The sequence below is a fragment of the Oreochromis aureus genome, linkage group 11 (assembly GCF_013358895.1).
Source record: "Oreochromis aureus strain Israel breed Guangdong linkage group 11, ZZ_aureus, whole genome shotgun sequence".
Lineage (NCBI taxonomy): Eukaryota > Metazoa > Chordata > Actinopteri > Cichliformes > Cichlidae > Oreochromis > Oreochromis aureus.
The window spans coordinates 16,177,289-16,192,372 of NC_052952.1; the positions used below are offsets into that span (position 1 = coordinate 16,177,289).

At 40.9% G+C, this 15,084-nt stretch overlaps 1 protein-coding gene across 1 annotated transcript; it reads left to right on the forward strand.

Moving 5' to 3' along the window:
- Positions 1-3,166: 3,166 nt before the first annotated feature.
- On the forward strand, positions 3,167-11,714 carry LOC116324383 (urokinase plasminogen activator surface receptor-like). Its single transcript, XM_039619209.1, has 5 exons — positions 3,167-3,288; positions 10,201-10,311; positions 10,390-10,533; positions 10,889-10,999; positions 11,115-11,714. The coding sequence occupies exons 1-5, from the start codon at positions 3,243-3,245 to the stop codon at positions 11,315-11,317; spliced, it is 615 nt and encodes a 204-aa protein (XP_039475143.1). The 5' UTR covers positions 3,167-3,242; the 3' UTR covers positions 11,318-11,714.
- Positions 11,715-15,084: the final 3,370 nt, after the last annotated feature.

A 15,084-nucleotide genomic window follows, 5' to 3' on the forward strand; every position in this document is an offset into this window, starting at 1 on the left:
ACAGAAGACCCACAGTCTGCTTCTGCTGACTGTGACAGAGAGAGCTGAGTGTAGAAGAGAAGCTCCCAATTTACCCATCGATCTATGTCCCTACCCTCACCTATGGTAACGAGCTGTGGGTAGTGATCAAAAGAACGAGATCGTAGATACAAGCAGTGGAAATGAGCTTCCTCCCAAGGTTGGCTGGCCTCTCCCTTAGAGATAGGATGAGAGCCAGCCAACTAAACTAAAATTTGCTTCTTCCTGACCGTCATACAATGCATGTCCTTGTGCTGATCCTTAGCCCTCTATGTTTTAAACTGTTTATTTTAGTGACTGTTTTAGACTTTGTCCATGCAGTGGAGGCAAGAAAAGTTGATTTAACTCATTGTTATCTTTCATTTATCAGCCTATGAATTGAAATGTTACAAATACATAACAGGATTCTTTGGAAGCTCTATGCTTTGAGGGCTCTATCAAGTTTGGAGTTTAACTTTAATTACCAGAAAGTAAGTGTGTGTGTGTGTTGTTAAAAACTCCTAATTCTTTTAATCTTTGGGCTGAAGGAAGGACAATACTCGGTGTATAAATGCTCAATCAACCATTATTTATTTCCATACAATTCAACACTTATGAGCACAAACCATCCGGATGGGGAGACCTGCCTGCAGAGGGTCACAGCAAGTCTCAAAATGGTGACGGGTTACTCAGCTTCTTATAGCCTCTAGTGGCCCCCACCTAGTCGTAAAAGCCTAAACATTCACATTCTTTCTCTCTTACGGCGCCTAAGTTATGACCTCGGCTCCTTGTTTCTCTGCTCTCTGTAAAGGTGGGGGTATGGAATGTGGTCTGTCTCTTCTATTATCGGCACAAGGTCCTCTGCACACAACGTTCTCTTCATGATTCAGCAGTATGAAATGTCAAGAAACCATGTAACACATTCAACAGTGTCGAGTAGTACAGGTCAATCCAAAAGATCTAATGATTTTCACACTCTTTTAAGTCAGAAGTATAATGCAAACTAAAACTACATACTGATCACACACTCTATACTAAGGGGTATAATATGATCTACAGCAGTATCATAATTCAACTACTTTGATTACATATATAAGGTAACATATGATAACAGAATAATCTCACAGTGTGCGCGTGTATACATACAGGCATACATGCATACATACATACATACATACTCACTTTAAACTGCAATGGAAATGGGGACTACTGCATCTCCCTACAGCACTCAGTGTCTGCATGTTTGTTCTCTTCTGCTCAGAGGAACATTCTGTGATTCTTTTTGCTTTATTTCTTCTGTGTTTTTTAGGAGGGGAAAAGATGACTGTAAAGAGCTGTGGCTCCAAGCTTATTTGCTCCAACCTGCATAAAGCGTCTCAATTCCACTTTACTTTTATACAGTTAAGTCACAGCAGTGACCACAACCTGCTTCTTTTTACAACAGGAATTGAGCAACGGTGGTTTGTAGCTTACACATGGCAAAATAGTTTTCTGTGGCACTGTGCAACCTGCTGCATGTACCCTTGAGCACAACATATTCAGAGGGGGAAAAAACATTTCTTGCTGCATGATATCAGGTTAATTTTCTTCTTAACATGCTCAGTAGCATATCAATTAAAAAAATAAAATACTACAGTGAAAAGAAGTATATATATCTACCCAAGATATAAAGAAGATAAAAGTGTGAATAAATAGGGTTGTTGCAGAAATACATACTATTTGGATTTTAGTTCTGTTTTGTTATTTCACCATTATTTTGTAAAATCTTGGGACACTATTCAGATTTTTTGAAGTTTAATGAACTGTTTCCAGTCTTAAAGTAAGCAAAATAAAGTAAAATTTTATTATATAGCGCCTTTCAAGACAAAGATCACAAAGTGCTTCACAAAGAAATACCAAGACATTTAAAACAAAACAGACAAAAAGTTAACCAAACGCAATTCTTTCTTTGTTTTTACAGGTTTCAGTTTGCAACTCGTATGTGTGAAAAAGTCCTCAGCCCTCTCTGAATACAGTCATCTGCTCTGCTCACACACATGTTGAACTGCTGTTACGTACAATTTTATTTCACTGATCAGATCAGAAAGAAGAAAGAGTCAGTATGAACATCATTGGGGCATAAAATAAATATAATTATTCAGACTTCGAGTCCTGCTTGTTAAATAGTTTCCTTAGACTGTCCTCAGGATTTTTGATAGTTACAGATAAAGTTACAACATGTGCAGAGGTGGTGAAGGTGAAAAAAAAATGTCTTCTCTCAGCACATGTCTAATAAAAATCTGAGGATGCTTTTTAAATTCAAGTCATTGTTGACTGTGTTTCAGTTTCGATGTACTGATAGCTAACTTGTTTTATAAGGTGAAAACACAGATTTCTGTCTTTGTATTACACTTGTAAAAGGAGTAGGGTAAATATGCAAGTGAATAATATACAACTGAAAACTGGTTTGTCTGTTTTTATTTTGCTTTATTTTTATTTTTTATTTTGTTTTTTATTTCTGTTTTTCATTCAGCACAAAAAATGAAGCTTTCTTCAAGAACTTGCTTGGTTAAAGCATACTCTGCTGACAGCTGAAACAATCACTGGTCATCAAAGTCTATTCTTAAAGAAAATTATTTGCAGCCTAAAAATATTTCAGAAATAGAATTAAACAACCTTACAGAATAATCAGTGAAATATCTGATACAGAAATCTATAAAGAAATTTAATAACACTAGAATTTCAAACAAATAAACAAAATTGAAACTAAGCAGGTTTTTAAACTAGTTTTAATAGAATCCCATCAGGACTAACAGAATAACTTACCCTAGATGTTATTCTACTTTAACAGTGAAGATTTCTAAGGAATACCAATTTAATTTTCTAGATATAGGTCCTATGAAGTCTATTTATATATATGTGCAAATTTATTTATTCTTTTTTTAAGTAAGAACATTTATTTACAAAGATCATTGTTACAAAGGCCCAGTCCTGATACAGAATTAAGCAATAAAAAAACTTTGCCATTCACTTAACTTGAACCATGTGGAAAATAAAACAAATAAATGGACACAAAGAATTGCTGCAAAAGTAGGAAAAAAACTTGAATTCTGTTTCAAAGGCTTATTTTTGATAGTCAGGTTCTTTCACTGTCAAAGGCAGAATTAAGGAGTGGTCAGAGAGAGAAGACCACTCCCCACAATGAGAATTACTTCTAACCTGAACAGAAACTAAACTGAAATTCACTTCTGTCTGACCATCACATAATGCAGATCCTTGTGCTGGTCCTTGGGATGGTGCTGCTCCCAAAAGGCAAGTTTTTGTTCAGTTATCTGTTCCTTAACATTTTTAAAACAGTAAGTTCTGTAGTATTCAATGAAACGTTTCCTTACTGAATGCTTCTACAACATGTGTTAGTACAAGGTTTGTGTACCTTCGACATAATTGACGTCTGTAGTCGGGTGCCCTCGTGTTCGCTCTGTTTACGTAGCTCTATTAGCTCGGTAATTTAGACAGTAGGCTGTTGACAGAGTAACGTTAACGTTAAAACGGTTAAAACAATGCTTGTGTAGTTGTGTCGAATTGTATGCACTTGTGGGAGTTATATGGTACGTTTAAGTTACTCTGTCTTTCGCAGACAGCAACTTTACTCAAATACAAATACAAATACTCCCCCCCCTTTTCAACAAATACAAATTCAGAATAAAATACCAGGTGCTTTGCACAACTCTACCTTCTACAAATGATTGTACTATTCATTGTACTGTTAGCTCTCTATTATTATCTCTAACTTATGAAAGAAATCTTTTAGTCATTTTGAAGAAATGAACATTTATTATTGTTTATTTAAATATTTATTTGTTAAATTAATTGAAAATCACAACAAACATAGCAGTGCTTGCTCAGTACATTTTATAATTCGGCTAAGAATGCATTGCAGTAAATTACTTATCAAGTGAAACAGCTTCACTTGTGTCAACAGGGGGAGAAAACAATATTTGTATCTGAAGTTTATTGTTTATTACAGTCAGTGGCCAGTAGGTGGCACTGTGTCAATGTGCAGATGGGTTTCAGATTTACAAAGTCTGGCTTTGCCCACACCACACCAGCACATTCAGCCTTTTACTGAAAGCCTCAGAACAAGTATCACTTCATAAAGGATTGCTCAGCATTGTGTGCTTATTTCATTGATTGGCTTACCTTGGAAATGTGTTGCTTAAAAACTGATGTGCATTGCATCCCAAAGAAGTTTACCAGACAGAGCAGCAGCTGATGGAGCAGTTTAACATCTATTGCAAAAGCAAAAGGGAATATGCAACAGTCTTTGCTCACTTGGTTAAGGACAAGCTAAAATATATCTTCAAAACGTGCATCCTATATTAACATTTCAAGATAATTGGCAAAGTTCATTTATTTATTTCATTCATTTAATTATTTGCCATATTGTCATATTTATTTTTCACTTGGTCATTATGAAACCTTTAAGTTGCACAATTATTCTACCCTATCCCTAGCATTCAGGGGTGGCTGTACCTCAGGAGGTAGAGCAGGTCATATTGAAAGCACAACTATATCTACAGAGCGTATTAAAACACATACATAGACCGAGAAAAAGAAAGACAACTGAAGGTCTATCTATCTATCTATCTATCTATCTATCTATCTATCTATTACATTTACTTATTTTTTTTTTTTTTAAATCTTGGGACATTATTGGGGACTTTTATAGTTTATTACTGGGTTTCCTCTCTTAACATTCTGATAATATTAGTATCTGGGATTGTGAAAAAGTCTTCAGCCCTCTCTGAAGAGGGTATTTATGTTTTTGGTAACAAAGAATAAAATCCAGTCTGCCAGTCCAGACAGGCAGAGGTGTCAAAAGTACAGACATTCTGTACTTAAAAAATACTCCAGTAAAAGTTAAAGTACTGATTCAACCTCTTTACTCAAGTAAAAGTGTAAAAGTCCAGACAGTGAAATGTACTTAAAGTAACAAAGTAAAAGTAGCTTTTTGAGGGTGTTTATTTTAAATTCAATTATTTATATACTGTCAAATCACAACAACAGTTGCCTCAAGGTGCCAGCTGTTTTTGTGCAAAGGTAACTGAAACCATGTGCTTTATTAATGTAATAATAAAATAATAAGTAGAAGAGAATATGAACTTTATTGTTGTCTAAATTTAATTCTAATAAATGTACTCAGCTTGAATCAGTTAAGTAGAACATCAGCAGAGAAAAAGAAGGAAAATAAAAACTAGCCCTATTTTCTGTTGATCACATTGTAGAGGATGACTTTGCCTCTAAACAAGAAAACTCAATTCAATTCAATTTTTTTTATGTGTATGTATATGTGTGTGTGTGTATATGTATGTATATATATATATATATATATATATATATATGTTAAAAAAAAAAAAAAAAACACCCAGCACGCCCCTGCGGGCGGTTTATCCTTCAAGCTCGGGTCCTCTACCAGAGGCCTGGGAGCTTGAGGGTCCCATGCAGTATCTTAGCTGTTCCCAGAACTGCGCTCTTCTGGACAGAGATCTCCGATGTTGTTCCCGGGATCTGCTGGAGCCACTCGCGCCTAGCTTGGGAGTCACCGCACCTAGTGCTCCGATTACCACGGGGACCACCGTCACCTTCACCCTCCACATCCTCTCGAGCTCTTCTCTGAGCCCTTGGTATTTCTCCAGCTTCTCGTGTTCCTTCTTCCTGATATTGCTGTCATTCGGAACCGCTACATCGATCACTACAGCCGTCTTCTTCTGTTTGTCTACCACCACTATGTCCGGTTGGTTAGCCACCACCATTTTGTCCGTCTGCATCTGGAAGTCCCACAGGATCTTAGCTCGGTCATTCTCCACCACCCTTTGGGGCATCTCCCATTTTGACCTCGGGACTTGAGGTTATACTCGGCACAGATGTTCCTGTACACTATGCCGGCCACTTGGTTATGGCGCCCATGTATGCCTTGCCTGCTAGCATCTTGCACCCTGCTGTTATGTGCTGGATTGTCTCTGGGGCATCTTTACACAGCCTGCACCTGGGGTCTTGCCTGGTGTGATAGACCCCAGCCTCTATGGATCTTGTACTCAGAGCTTGTTCTTGTGCTGCCATGATTAGTGCCTCTGTGCTGTCTTTCAGTCCAGCTTTGTCCAGCCACTGGTAGGATTTCTGGATATCAGCCACCTCCTCTATCTGCCGGTGGTACATACCGTGCAGGGGCCTGTCCTTCCATGATGGTTCCTCGCCTTCCTCCTCTTTCTTGGGTTTCTGCTGCCTGAGGTATTCACTGAGCACGCTGTCAGTTGGGGCCATCTTCGTGATGTATTCGTGGATGTTTCTTGTCTCATCCTGGACTGTGGTGCTGACACTCACCAGTCCCCGGCCCCCTTCCTTCCGCTTAGCATACAGCCTCAGGGTGCTGGACTTGGGGTGAAACCCTCCATGCATGGTAAGGAGCTTTCTTGTCTTTATGTCAGTGGCTTCTATCTCCTCCTTTGGCCAGCCTATTACCCCAGCAGGGTACCTGATCACGGGCAGGGCGAGGTGTTGATGGCCCGGATCTTGTTCTTACCGCTCAGCTGACTCCTCAGGACTTGCCTGACCCTCTGCAGGTACTTGGTGGTTGCAGCTTTCCTAGCGCCCTCTTCATGGTTCCCATTCGCCATGGGATCCCCAGGTACTTGTAACTGTCCTCTATGTCTGCAATTTTGCCTTCTGGTAGTTCAATCCCCTCAGTTCTGACTACCTTCCCTCTCTTTGTTACCATCCGACTACACTTCTCCAGTCCGAACGACATTCCAATGTCATTGCTGTATAGCCTGGTAGTGTGTATCAGTGAATCGATGTCTCGTTCACTCTTGGCATACAGCTTGATGTCATCCATGTACAGGAGGTGGCTGACAACCACCCGTTTCGTAGTCGGTATCCGTAGCCAGTCTTGTTAATGATCTCACTGAAGGGGTTCAGGCCTATGCAGAACAGCAGTGGGGACAGAGCATCTCCTTGGTAGATCCCGCACTTGATGGTGACTTGTGCTATGGGCTTGAGTTGGCCTCTAGTGTTGTACGCCACATCCCCATTGAGTTCCTGATGAAGGCTCTTAGGGTCCTGTTGATCTTGTACAATTCTAGGCATTCCAGTATCCAGCTGTGGGGCATTGAGTCATAGACCTTCTTGTAATCAATCCAGGCTGTGCACAGGTTGGTCAGTCTGGTCTTGCAGTCTCGGCTGACCGTTCTGTCTACCAGTAGCTGGTGTTTTGCGCCTCTGGTATTCTTGCCAATCCCTTTCTGTGCCCCGCTCATGTATTGACCCATGTGCCTGTTCATCTTAGCCGATATGATGCCTGACAGGAGCTTCCATGTAGTACTGAGGCAGGTTATTGGTCGGTAGTTGGATGGGACCGGTCCCTTCTTGGGGTCCTTGGGGATCAGGACCGTCCGACCTTCGGTTAGCCATTCCGGTGTCTCTCGTTAACTAGCAGCTGGTTCATTTGTGCTGCCAGACGCCGTGGAGTGCAGTCAGCTTCTTCAGCCAGTAGGCGTGAACCATGTCGGGCCCTGGTGCTGTCCAACTCTTCATACTGGAGACCCTTTCTTGGATATCTGCCACTGTGATGGTTACTGGACCCTGTTCAGGAGGTCGCTATGGTCTGCCCTCAGATCCACTAGCCACTGAGCATTGCCGTTATGGGTTGCGTCCTTCTCCCATATGCTCTTCCAGTATTGCTCCGTCTCCAGCCTTGGTGGTGCTGTTCTCTTATTGTTCCCTTGCCACTGAGAGTACACCTTTGCTGGTTCTGTGAAGAACAGCTGGTTTATTCTCCTGCCTCTCTCTCTCTGGTGTACCTCCTCAAGCGGGTGGCCAAGGCTGTGAGTCTTTGCTTGGCAGTTTCAAGGCCTCAGGTATGGACAGCTTGCTGTATTTCTTATGCACCTTCTTTGTCGCACCTTTCTGCAACTCCGTTAGTTGGCTAACCTCCTCCGTGCTACTTTGATCTTGCCCTCTAGCCTCCTTCTCCATGGAGGGTATTGCCCCTTGTGGCTGTTCAACTTGTAGCCAAACATCTCACTGATCACTGCTGCCGTAGTGTAGATCAGCTTGTTAGTGTCGGTATCGTCGTGGTTGTAGGTATCATCCGTAGTGCTGCGTTAACATCATCTAGCAGACCTTCTGAGGGTACTTCACGTAATCTTGGTAACTGGCTACGGGGATCCAGGTTTCAAGCTTGGCCATGATCCTATCCTTCAGGTCAGTTCCTCTGGCACTCAACGATCCTTCTCTTATCGCACTTGGGGCTATGTACCCAATCTTGGGTGGGGGTGATGATATCTCCCCTGACCTGGCGCCCTGACTCCTCCTTGCCGTAGCATTTATGTTGTACCGTCAATCTCTAGCTGTGAGAGCAGTCCCTTCTTTCGAATGTTGGAACACTGAGCTACTAGTTGTTTCGCCGTCATTGTGGATGTTGGGTATCGAAGAATCCATAGGTCCCTCATCCTATTCATGTAACCCCTTCCGCCAGGGTTACTTGCGTAGTAGCATTCCAACAACGCCCTGTTTTCGTCTCTTGCCCACCGATGCCTTCTTGTTCCAGTAGCCCACTTGTCATCAGGGTGCCCTGGTTCCTCAACACCTGACGCGGACCTTGTTGATCCGGGCGACGTATATATATATATAATATATATATAACAACAATAAAGGCAACTGTTGTTGTTGTGAATGGGGGAGAGGTTATGGTGGGATTCAGCAGGTGGGGGAAACCCTAAAATAGGTTGAAATGGCTCAGCGTGGGGAAAAGAATCACAGCTCACAATAATTTCTCTTGAGAGCTCCAGTAGATTTTCTTAGTGTACTAATGAACCTTTATTAGGTTCATTAGCTAGTATTTAAGTGAACTGCTTGTGGAACTAGGCTGGTTCTAGACAGGCATATATTAAGGGGTGGACAGAAATGTAAATGGGGCTCATGGTGGCAGTGGAGACAGGAAAGGGGTAGGGTGCTCTGGATAACTGTTTTTGTCATGTAATTGTATTGCACTTTGTACAGTCACGTTTGTTTTTCACTTTTTGCTTAAACTGTACAAGAAATGAAGCTTTCTTTAAGAACCACCATACAACAAACTGACATTTAAAAAAGGCTGTTTGGGGAAAAAATATAACAACAGTACTTTCATCAATGGAATAAAACAACCTTACAGAGGATTCTGTCAAATATAGGAAAGAAAAATAAATAAAACATTTTAATAAAATTAAATGAAACGAATGGAATTAAAACTTAATTAATTCAGGTCTTCAAGCTAGTTTTAACAGAGTCCTTCAGCAATATTTATACTAAAAGAATAACACAGAAAAGATGTTATACTATTTTAATGATAGACGGTTCTAATATGTATTTAGTAATCTAAACCCAGAAAGTGCAGAGTTGTGGGATAAACTACATGGAGCCAAGAGGTCACATGATCTTGTGTTAAAGAAGTAAAATATGGATCTGTTATAATGTCCACAGGGAAAATTCTGTAGAATGTAATTCTACTAATAGACTAGTAATACTAGTACAGTATATTTGCACAAGAGTTTTGTACATGGATTTTGAGTCATTAAATTCAGTGGCCTATCCAAAAGCTAGTCAGTCATTGAAGGTAACCAAAAGGACTAAAGCATTAACTGTGCTTTAATCTTTCCAGCTTTCACAAGATCTCAGAACCATTTCTAAAAAGGGGCTTCTACCCCTTAAATAACAGTCTGTATTTGTAAATGTATTTACAGCTGTTATATGCTGTGCATATAACAAAGGCAGAATTAAGGAGTGGTCAGAGAGAGAAGACCCCTCCCCACAATGAGAATTACTTATAATCTAAACAGAAACTAAACTAAAATCCACTTCTATCTGACAATCACAAAAGATGTTTGTGCTGATCCTTGGGATAGTGCGGCTCCCTTAAGGCAAGTTTTTGTTTAGTCATCTGTTCCTTAACATTTTTAAGAAGGTAAGTTCTGTAATATTCAGTGAAACATTTTCTTATTCAATGCTTCTACAACATTAAAACCCAGTAAAGTCTATCTTCCACAAACAATTGTACTATTTGTTGTACTGTTAACTCTCTATGATTGAACCTATTTATTTTAGTTAATGTTTTGGAATTTGTCCATCCTTTGTAGACAAGAAAAAATGTTTTAACTCATCTTTATCTTTAAATATTTTCTGTTTTCTCAGTCTGTGCGTTGAAATGTTACGAATGCATACCATCTGGAAGCTGCAATGCGAGAACAAGAGATTGTCCTTCCAACACTCAGTGTGGTTCAGCCAGAACGATTTCAAATATGGGTAAAATGGTATTTTATAGTTCTTATTCTATTCTTTTCTGATCTAACCGAGTTTACAATGGTTCTTTTCTGATTTCAGGTGGTTCAGAATATAAATTTATAGGGAGAACTTGTGTTCCATCTGATCAGTGCTTCAGTGGCTCAGTCAACTTTGGATTTGTCCAAACTGTATTTAACACCATGTGTTGCACCTCTGATCTTTGCAACTCTCAAGATTCCCCTGGTAATTTACACCATGTTTCTTGGTATTTTGAAATGGTATTTCCTTTTGTGGTAAATAAGTCTGATTTTATTAATTATGTGGAAAAAGTTACAAAGTGAGGTTTAGGAAAATCATTTTTTTCTCAATCACCATGTTCACTTGTTGACCTGAGGACAAAGTAATCCATCTGTGAAAAGTTATTGAACTTCTCAGTAACACAGTAAAAACTGTGAAATGTTTATTTTTTCAAAATTATGATGTTAGAGGCAGACAGTTTTAATAACCTAAATGTACATTTTTTGAGTATCTGATGTTTTTGGCACTTGGATAAAATAAACAATAAAACAAATATTACGTATATCTGTGTGCTTCATAGATTGGAGCATCTCCTCTCCAAATGGGAAAAAGTGCTTCCAATGTGATGGAAACGACTGCACCAAAACTCTAACCTGCAATGGAAATGAGGACTACTGCATCTCAGCAGCAGGTAATGGGCCCACAGCATTAGGTTTCTGCATGTTTGTTCTTTTCTGCTCAGTTGAAGGTTCAGAGATTCCTTTGTTCAAAGTTGCAGCACAATAAAATCCTTCTTGTTTTCTCAGTGCCTTTAGGAGGACAAACTACTAAATTAAAGGGCTGCACCTCCAAGATGATTTGCTCAGGTATACAAACTGCGCAAATCTCAGGATTCATTGGAGAAGAAATCAGCTGCTGCCGGGGTGACCTCTGCAACAGTGCCAGCAGTACAACTGCCCACCATCTGCTTTTTGTGGCACCGCTGATCTCTTTGATCTTGTTCTCTTAGCTGATGGAAAAAAAAAAAAAAGAACCCATCACAGCCCAGTTTTTCTTCAAACCTTCACAATGCTTCCAGTCATTTCCCCAGAGCTCACTAGAGATAGAAAGTTTCAGTTTTGTTACAATTACAAGTTACAATTTTGTAAAATAAGTAAATGCTTAAAAAGTCATAAAGTACAAAGTGTGTATACTCATTATTGTTACTTGTACTCTCCCAGCAGCTAGCTGCTTTCCATGAGTGACACACAGATGTATAGCCAGTATTCTTTTGAGTGTGACAGCTTCAGTTTTCTTTTAGATCTTGGCAAAGTGGTGACACATCAGAATAACCTGTACTTACATACAATTGATTTAGCTGATCTGTAGAACCTTCAGCACCACTAATTAAAAGATGAGTCTATGTAGCTGTTTGAGCCTGTATAATTTCGTTGCTGTGTGTATTAGAGAAAATCTAAAATAATATTATATTTATGAAAGAGGAAAACGATCAACTGCAACTGGATCTGCAACGCCTGACAGAATTAATCTCTAGCTCCCCTGTACTAGCTCCACAGCATGCCACATCACGGTCTGCAATTTTTGAGGATGGAATGTCAACCACACCTGCACACACTAGTAAGCTGGTGCCAATCAGAGGTCAAAAGGGCACACATCAGCCTGAAAATGCTCCACAGGTGCCAATCGGGGATGAGTCTCAATGTCCAAAGAAGAGCCAGCATGGCCTGACTGAGGAGCTCACTCACAGTCTAAATGAAGCAGATCTTGAAAAGCAGCGCAGCGCACAGTCAAAATCAATTTAAGTTGAATCGTCCCCTGATTCTCAAGATGTCCTTCCATCCTTGCTGACTCATTCAGTAACAGTCCATTCCCATTTGCTGACACCATGAGAGCACTTACAGAAGTGTACGGGCAACCTCAACATCTGCCCTTAAAAAGGATCACCAAACTGATGGATGGACCCAACATTAGAAGTGGTGACATCCGAGCCTTTTGCACTCTAAGTCCGTGCACCAGTGGGTATTTCTGCTACATGAAATACCATTATGTGGTGGCCTCGCTGGATCCACTGTCCACCCGCCGTATCATGACCCTCCTCCAGGATCCCCCCACCCAAGGGAAATACACCGCTCTCAAGGCAATGCTGCGGTGGTGCTACTCCTGCTCTCTGATGCAGAGCGGGCCGAGCAACTCCTCTCTCTCGTGCCTGGGTGATGGTACTGCTGTCGAGCTCACGCAGAGCACGCTGTCCTTGCTAGGAACACCAGCACTCTGTAGTGGCCACGACCACTGACGATAAGGAAAGGCTGCTCTTCATAGAGAACTCACGCTCAGGGAGACGTTTTCTGGTTGACTCCGACTCCCAGAAGAGCCTCGGGAACTCTCTTGCTGTCTTTGCATACCTCCACAATGGTATATTATTTACAGTGGCTTGCAAAAGTATTCGGCCCCCTTGAACTTTTCCACATTTTGTCACATTACAGCTACAAACATGAATCAATTTTATTGGAATTCCACGTGAAAGACCAATACAAAGTGGTGTACACGTGAGAAGTGGAACGAAAATCATTCATTCATCATACATCATTGAGTGCAATGATGAGTGCAGTCAGTTGCCCATAGACATTCCCTGATGAGTGCTAATGACTAAATAGAGTGCACCTGTGTGTAATCTAATGTCAGTACAAATACAGCTGCTCTGTGACGGCCTCAGAGGTTGTCTAAGAGAATATTGGGAGCAACAACACCATGAAAGAACACACCAGACAGGTCAGGGATAAAGTTATTGAGAAATTTAAAGCAGGCTTAGGCTACAAAAAGATTTCCCAAGCCTTGAACATCCCACGGAGCACTGTTCAAGCCATCATTCAGAAATGGAAGGAGATTGGCACAACTGTAAACCTACCAAGACAAGGCCGTCCACCTAAACTCACAGGCCAAACAAGGAGAGCGCTGATCAGAAATGCAGCCAAGAGGCCCATGGTGACTCTGGACGAGCTGCAGAGATCTACAGCTCAGGTGGGGTAATCTGTCCATAGGACAACTATTAGTCGTGCACTGCACAAAGTTGGCCTTTATGGAAGAGTGGCAAGAAGAAAGCCATTGTTAACAGAAAACCATAAGAAGTCCTGTTTGCAGTTTGCCACAAGCCATGTGGGGGACACAGCAAACATGTGGAAGAAGGTGTTCTGGTCAGATGAGACCAAATGGAACTTTTGGCCAAAATGCAAAACGCTATGTGTGGCGGAAAACTAACACTGCACATCACTCTGAACACACCATCCCCACTGTCAAATATGGTGGTGGCAGCATCATGCTCTGGGGGTGCTTCTCTTCAGCAGGGACAGGGAAGCTGGTCAGAGTTGATGGGACGATGGATGGAGCCAAATACAGGGCAATCTTGGAAGAAAACCTCTTGGAGTCTGCAAAAGACTTGAGACTGGGCCGGAGGTTCACCTTCCAGCAGGACAACGACCCTAAACATAAAGCCAGGGCAACAATGGAATGATTTACAACAAAACATATCCATGTGTTAGAATGGCCCAGTCAAAGTCCAGATCTAAATCCAATTGAGAATCTGTGGCAAGATCTGAAAACTGCTGTTCACAAACGCTGTCCATCTAATCTGACTGAGCTGGAGCTGTTTTGCAAAGAAGAATGGGAAAGAATTTCAGTCTCTAGATGTGCAAAGCTGGTAGAGACATACCCTAAAAGACTGGCAGTTGGAATTGCAGCAAAAGGTGGTTCTACAAAGTATTGACTCAGGGGGCTGAATAATTACACACACCCCACTTTTCAGTTATTGATTCATGCTTGTGGCTGTAATGTGACAAAATGTGGGAAAGTTCAAGGGGGCCGAATACTTTTGCAAGCCACTGTAATCTTAAAAATCTTTGAGATTTCCCACGTACCACCAGAGAGAGCCCAAGGACCACTCATAGTCCTCGTACCACAGTTTGAGAACCACTGTTTTAAGTCATTAAACATATATGCTGTGCAATCATTTCATTCTAGAAAAAGATACAATCAGCAAGATAATTAAAAGGCTCCAAACATCATCTGGTTACAGTTGCAGATATATATCACAGTTAAAGTGTGCTTAAACTCTACTAAAGTTTACTTTGAGAACCACTGTGCAAATAGTCTGCATAGTTAAAGCATACTCTGCTGAAATTTAAAAAAAAAAAAAAATACAGATCATAAAAATAAACAGATAAATAAATGGCCTGTATTTGTATAGCGCTTTTCTAGTCCCTAAGGACCCCAAAGCACTTTACACAACCAGTCATCCACCCATTCACACACTGGTGATGGCAAGCTACATTGTAGCCACAGCCTCCCTGGGGCGCACTGAAAGAGGCAAGGCTGCCGGACACTGGCGCCACCGGGCCCTCTGACCACCACCAGTAGGCAACGGGTGAAGTGTCTTGCCCAAGGACACAACGACCGAGACTATCCAAGCCGGGGCTCGAACCGGCAACCTTCCGATTACAAAGTGAACTCCCAACTCTTGAGCCTCCCAACTTTTGCAGCCTAATAAAACTTCACCAATGGAATAAAACAACCTTAAAGAGGATTCTGTAAACGAACTGATTCAAAAATAAAAAGAAAGTAACCATTTTAATAAAACTGAAATATCAATCAAATGAACTCAATTAAAACTACAACAAGTCAGGTCCTCAAAGTAGTTTTAACAGGGTCCCTCAGCAGCATCAGGATTAAAAAAATAATACAATATAGTTATAATTCTACATTAATGGTGGAGATTTCCCAATA

Bases quoted from the DNA above. Each gene is read 5' to 3' on its own strand.
- LOC116324383 (XM_039619209.1), top strand. From the start codon at position 3,243: ATGCAGATCCTTGTGCTGGTCCTTGGGATGGTGCTGCTCCCAAAAG. The intron at 3,289-10,200 runs GCAAGTTTTTGT...CTGTTTTCTCAG, and splicing joins GATGGTGCTGCTCCCAAAAG to TCTGTGCGTTGAAATGTTAC. The intron at 11,000-11,114 runs GTAATGGGCCCA...TTGTTTTCTCAG, and splicing joins CTACTGCATCTCAGCAGCAG to TGCCTTTAGGAGGACAAACT.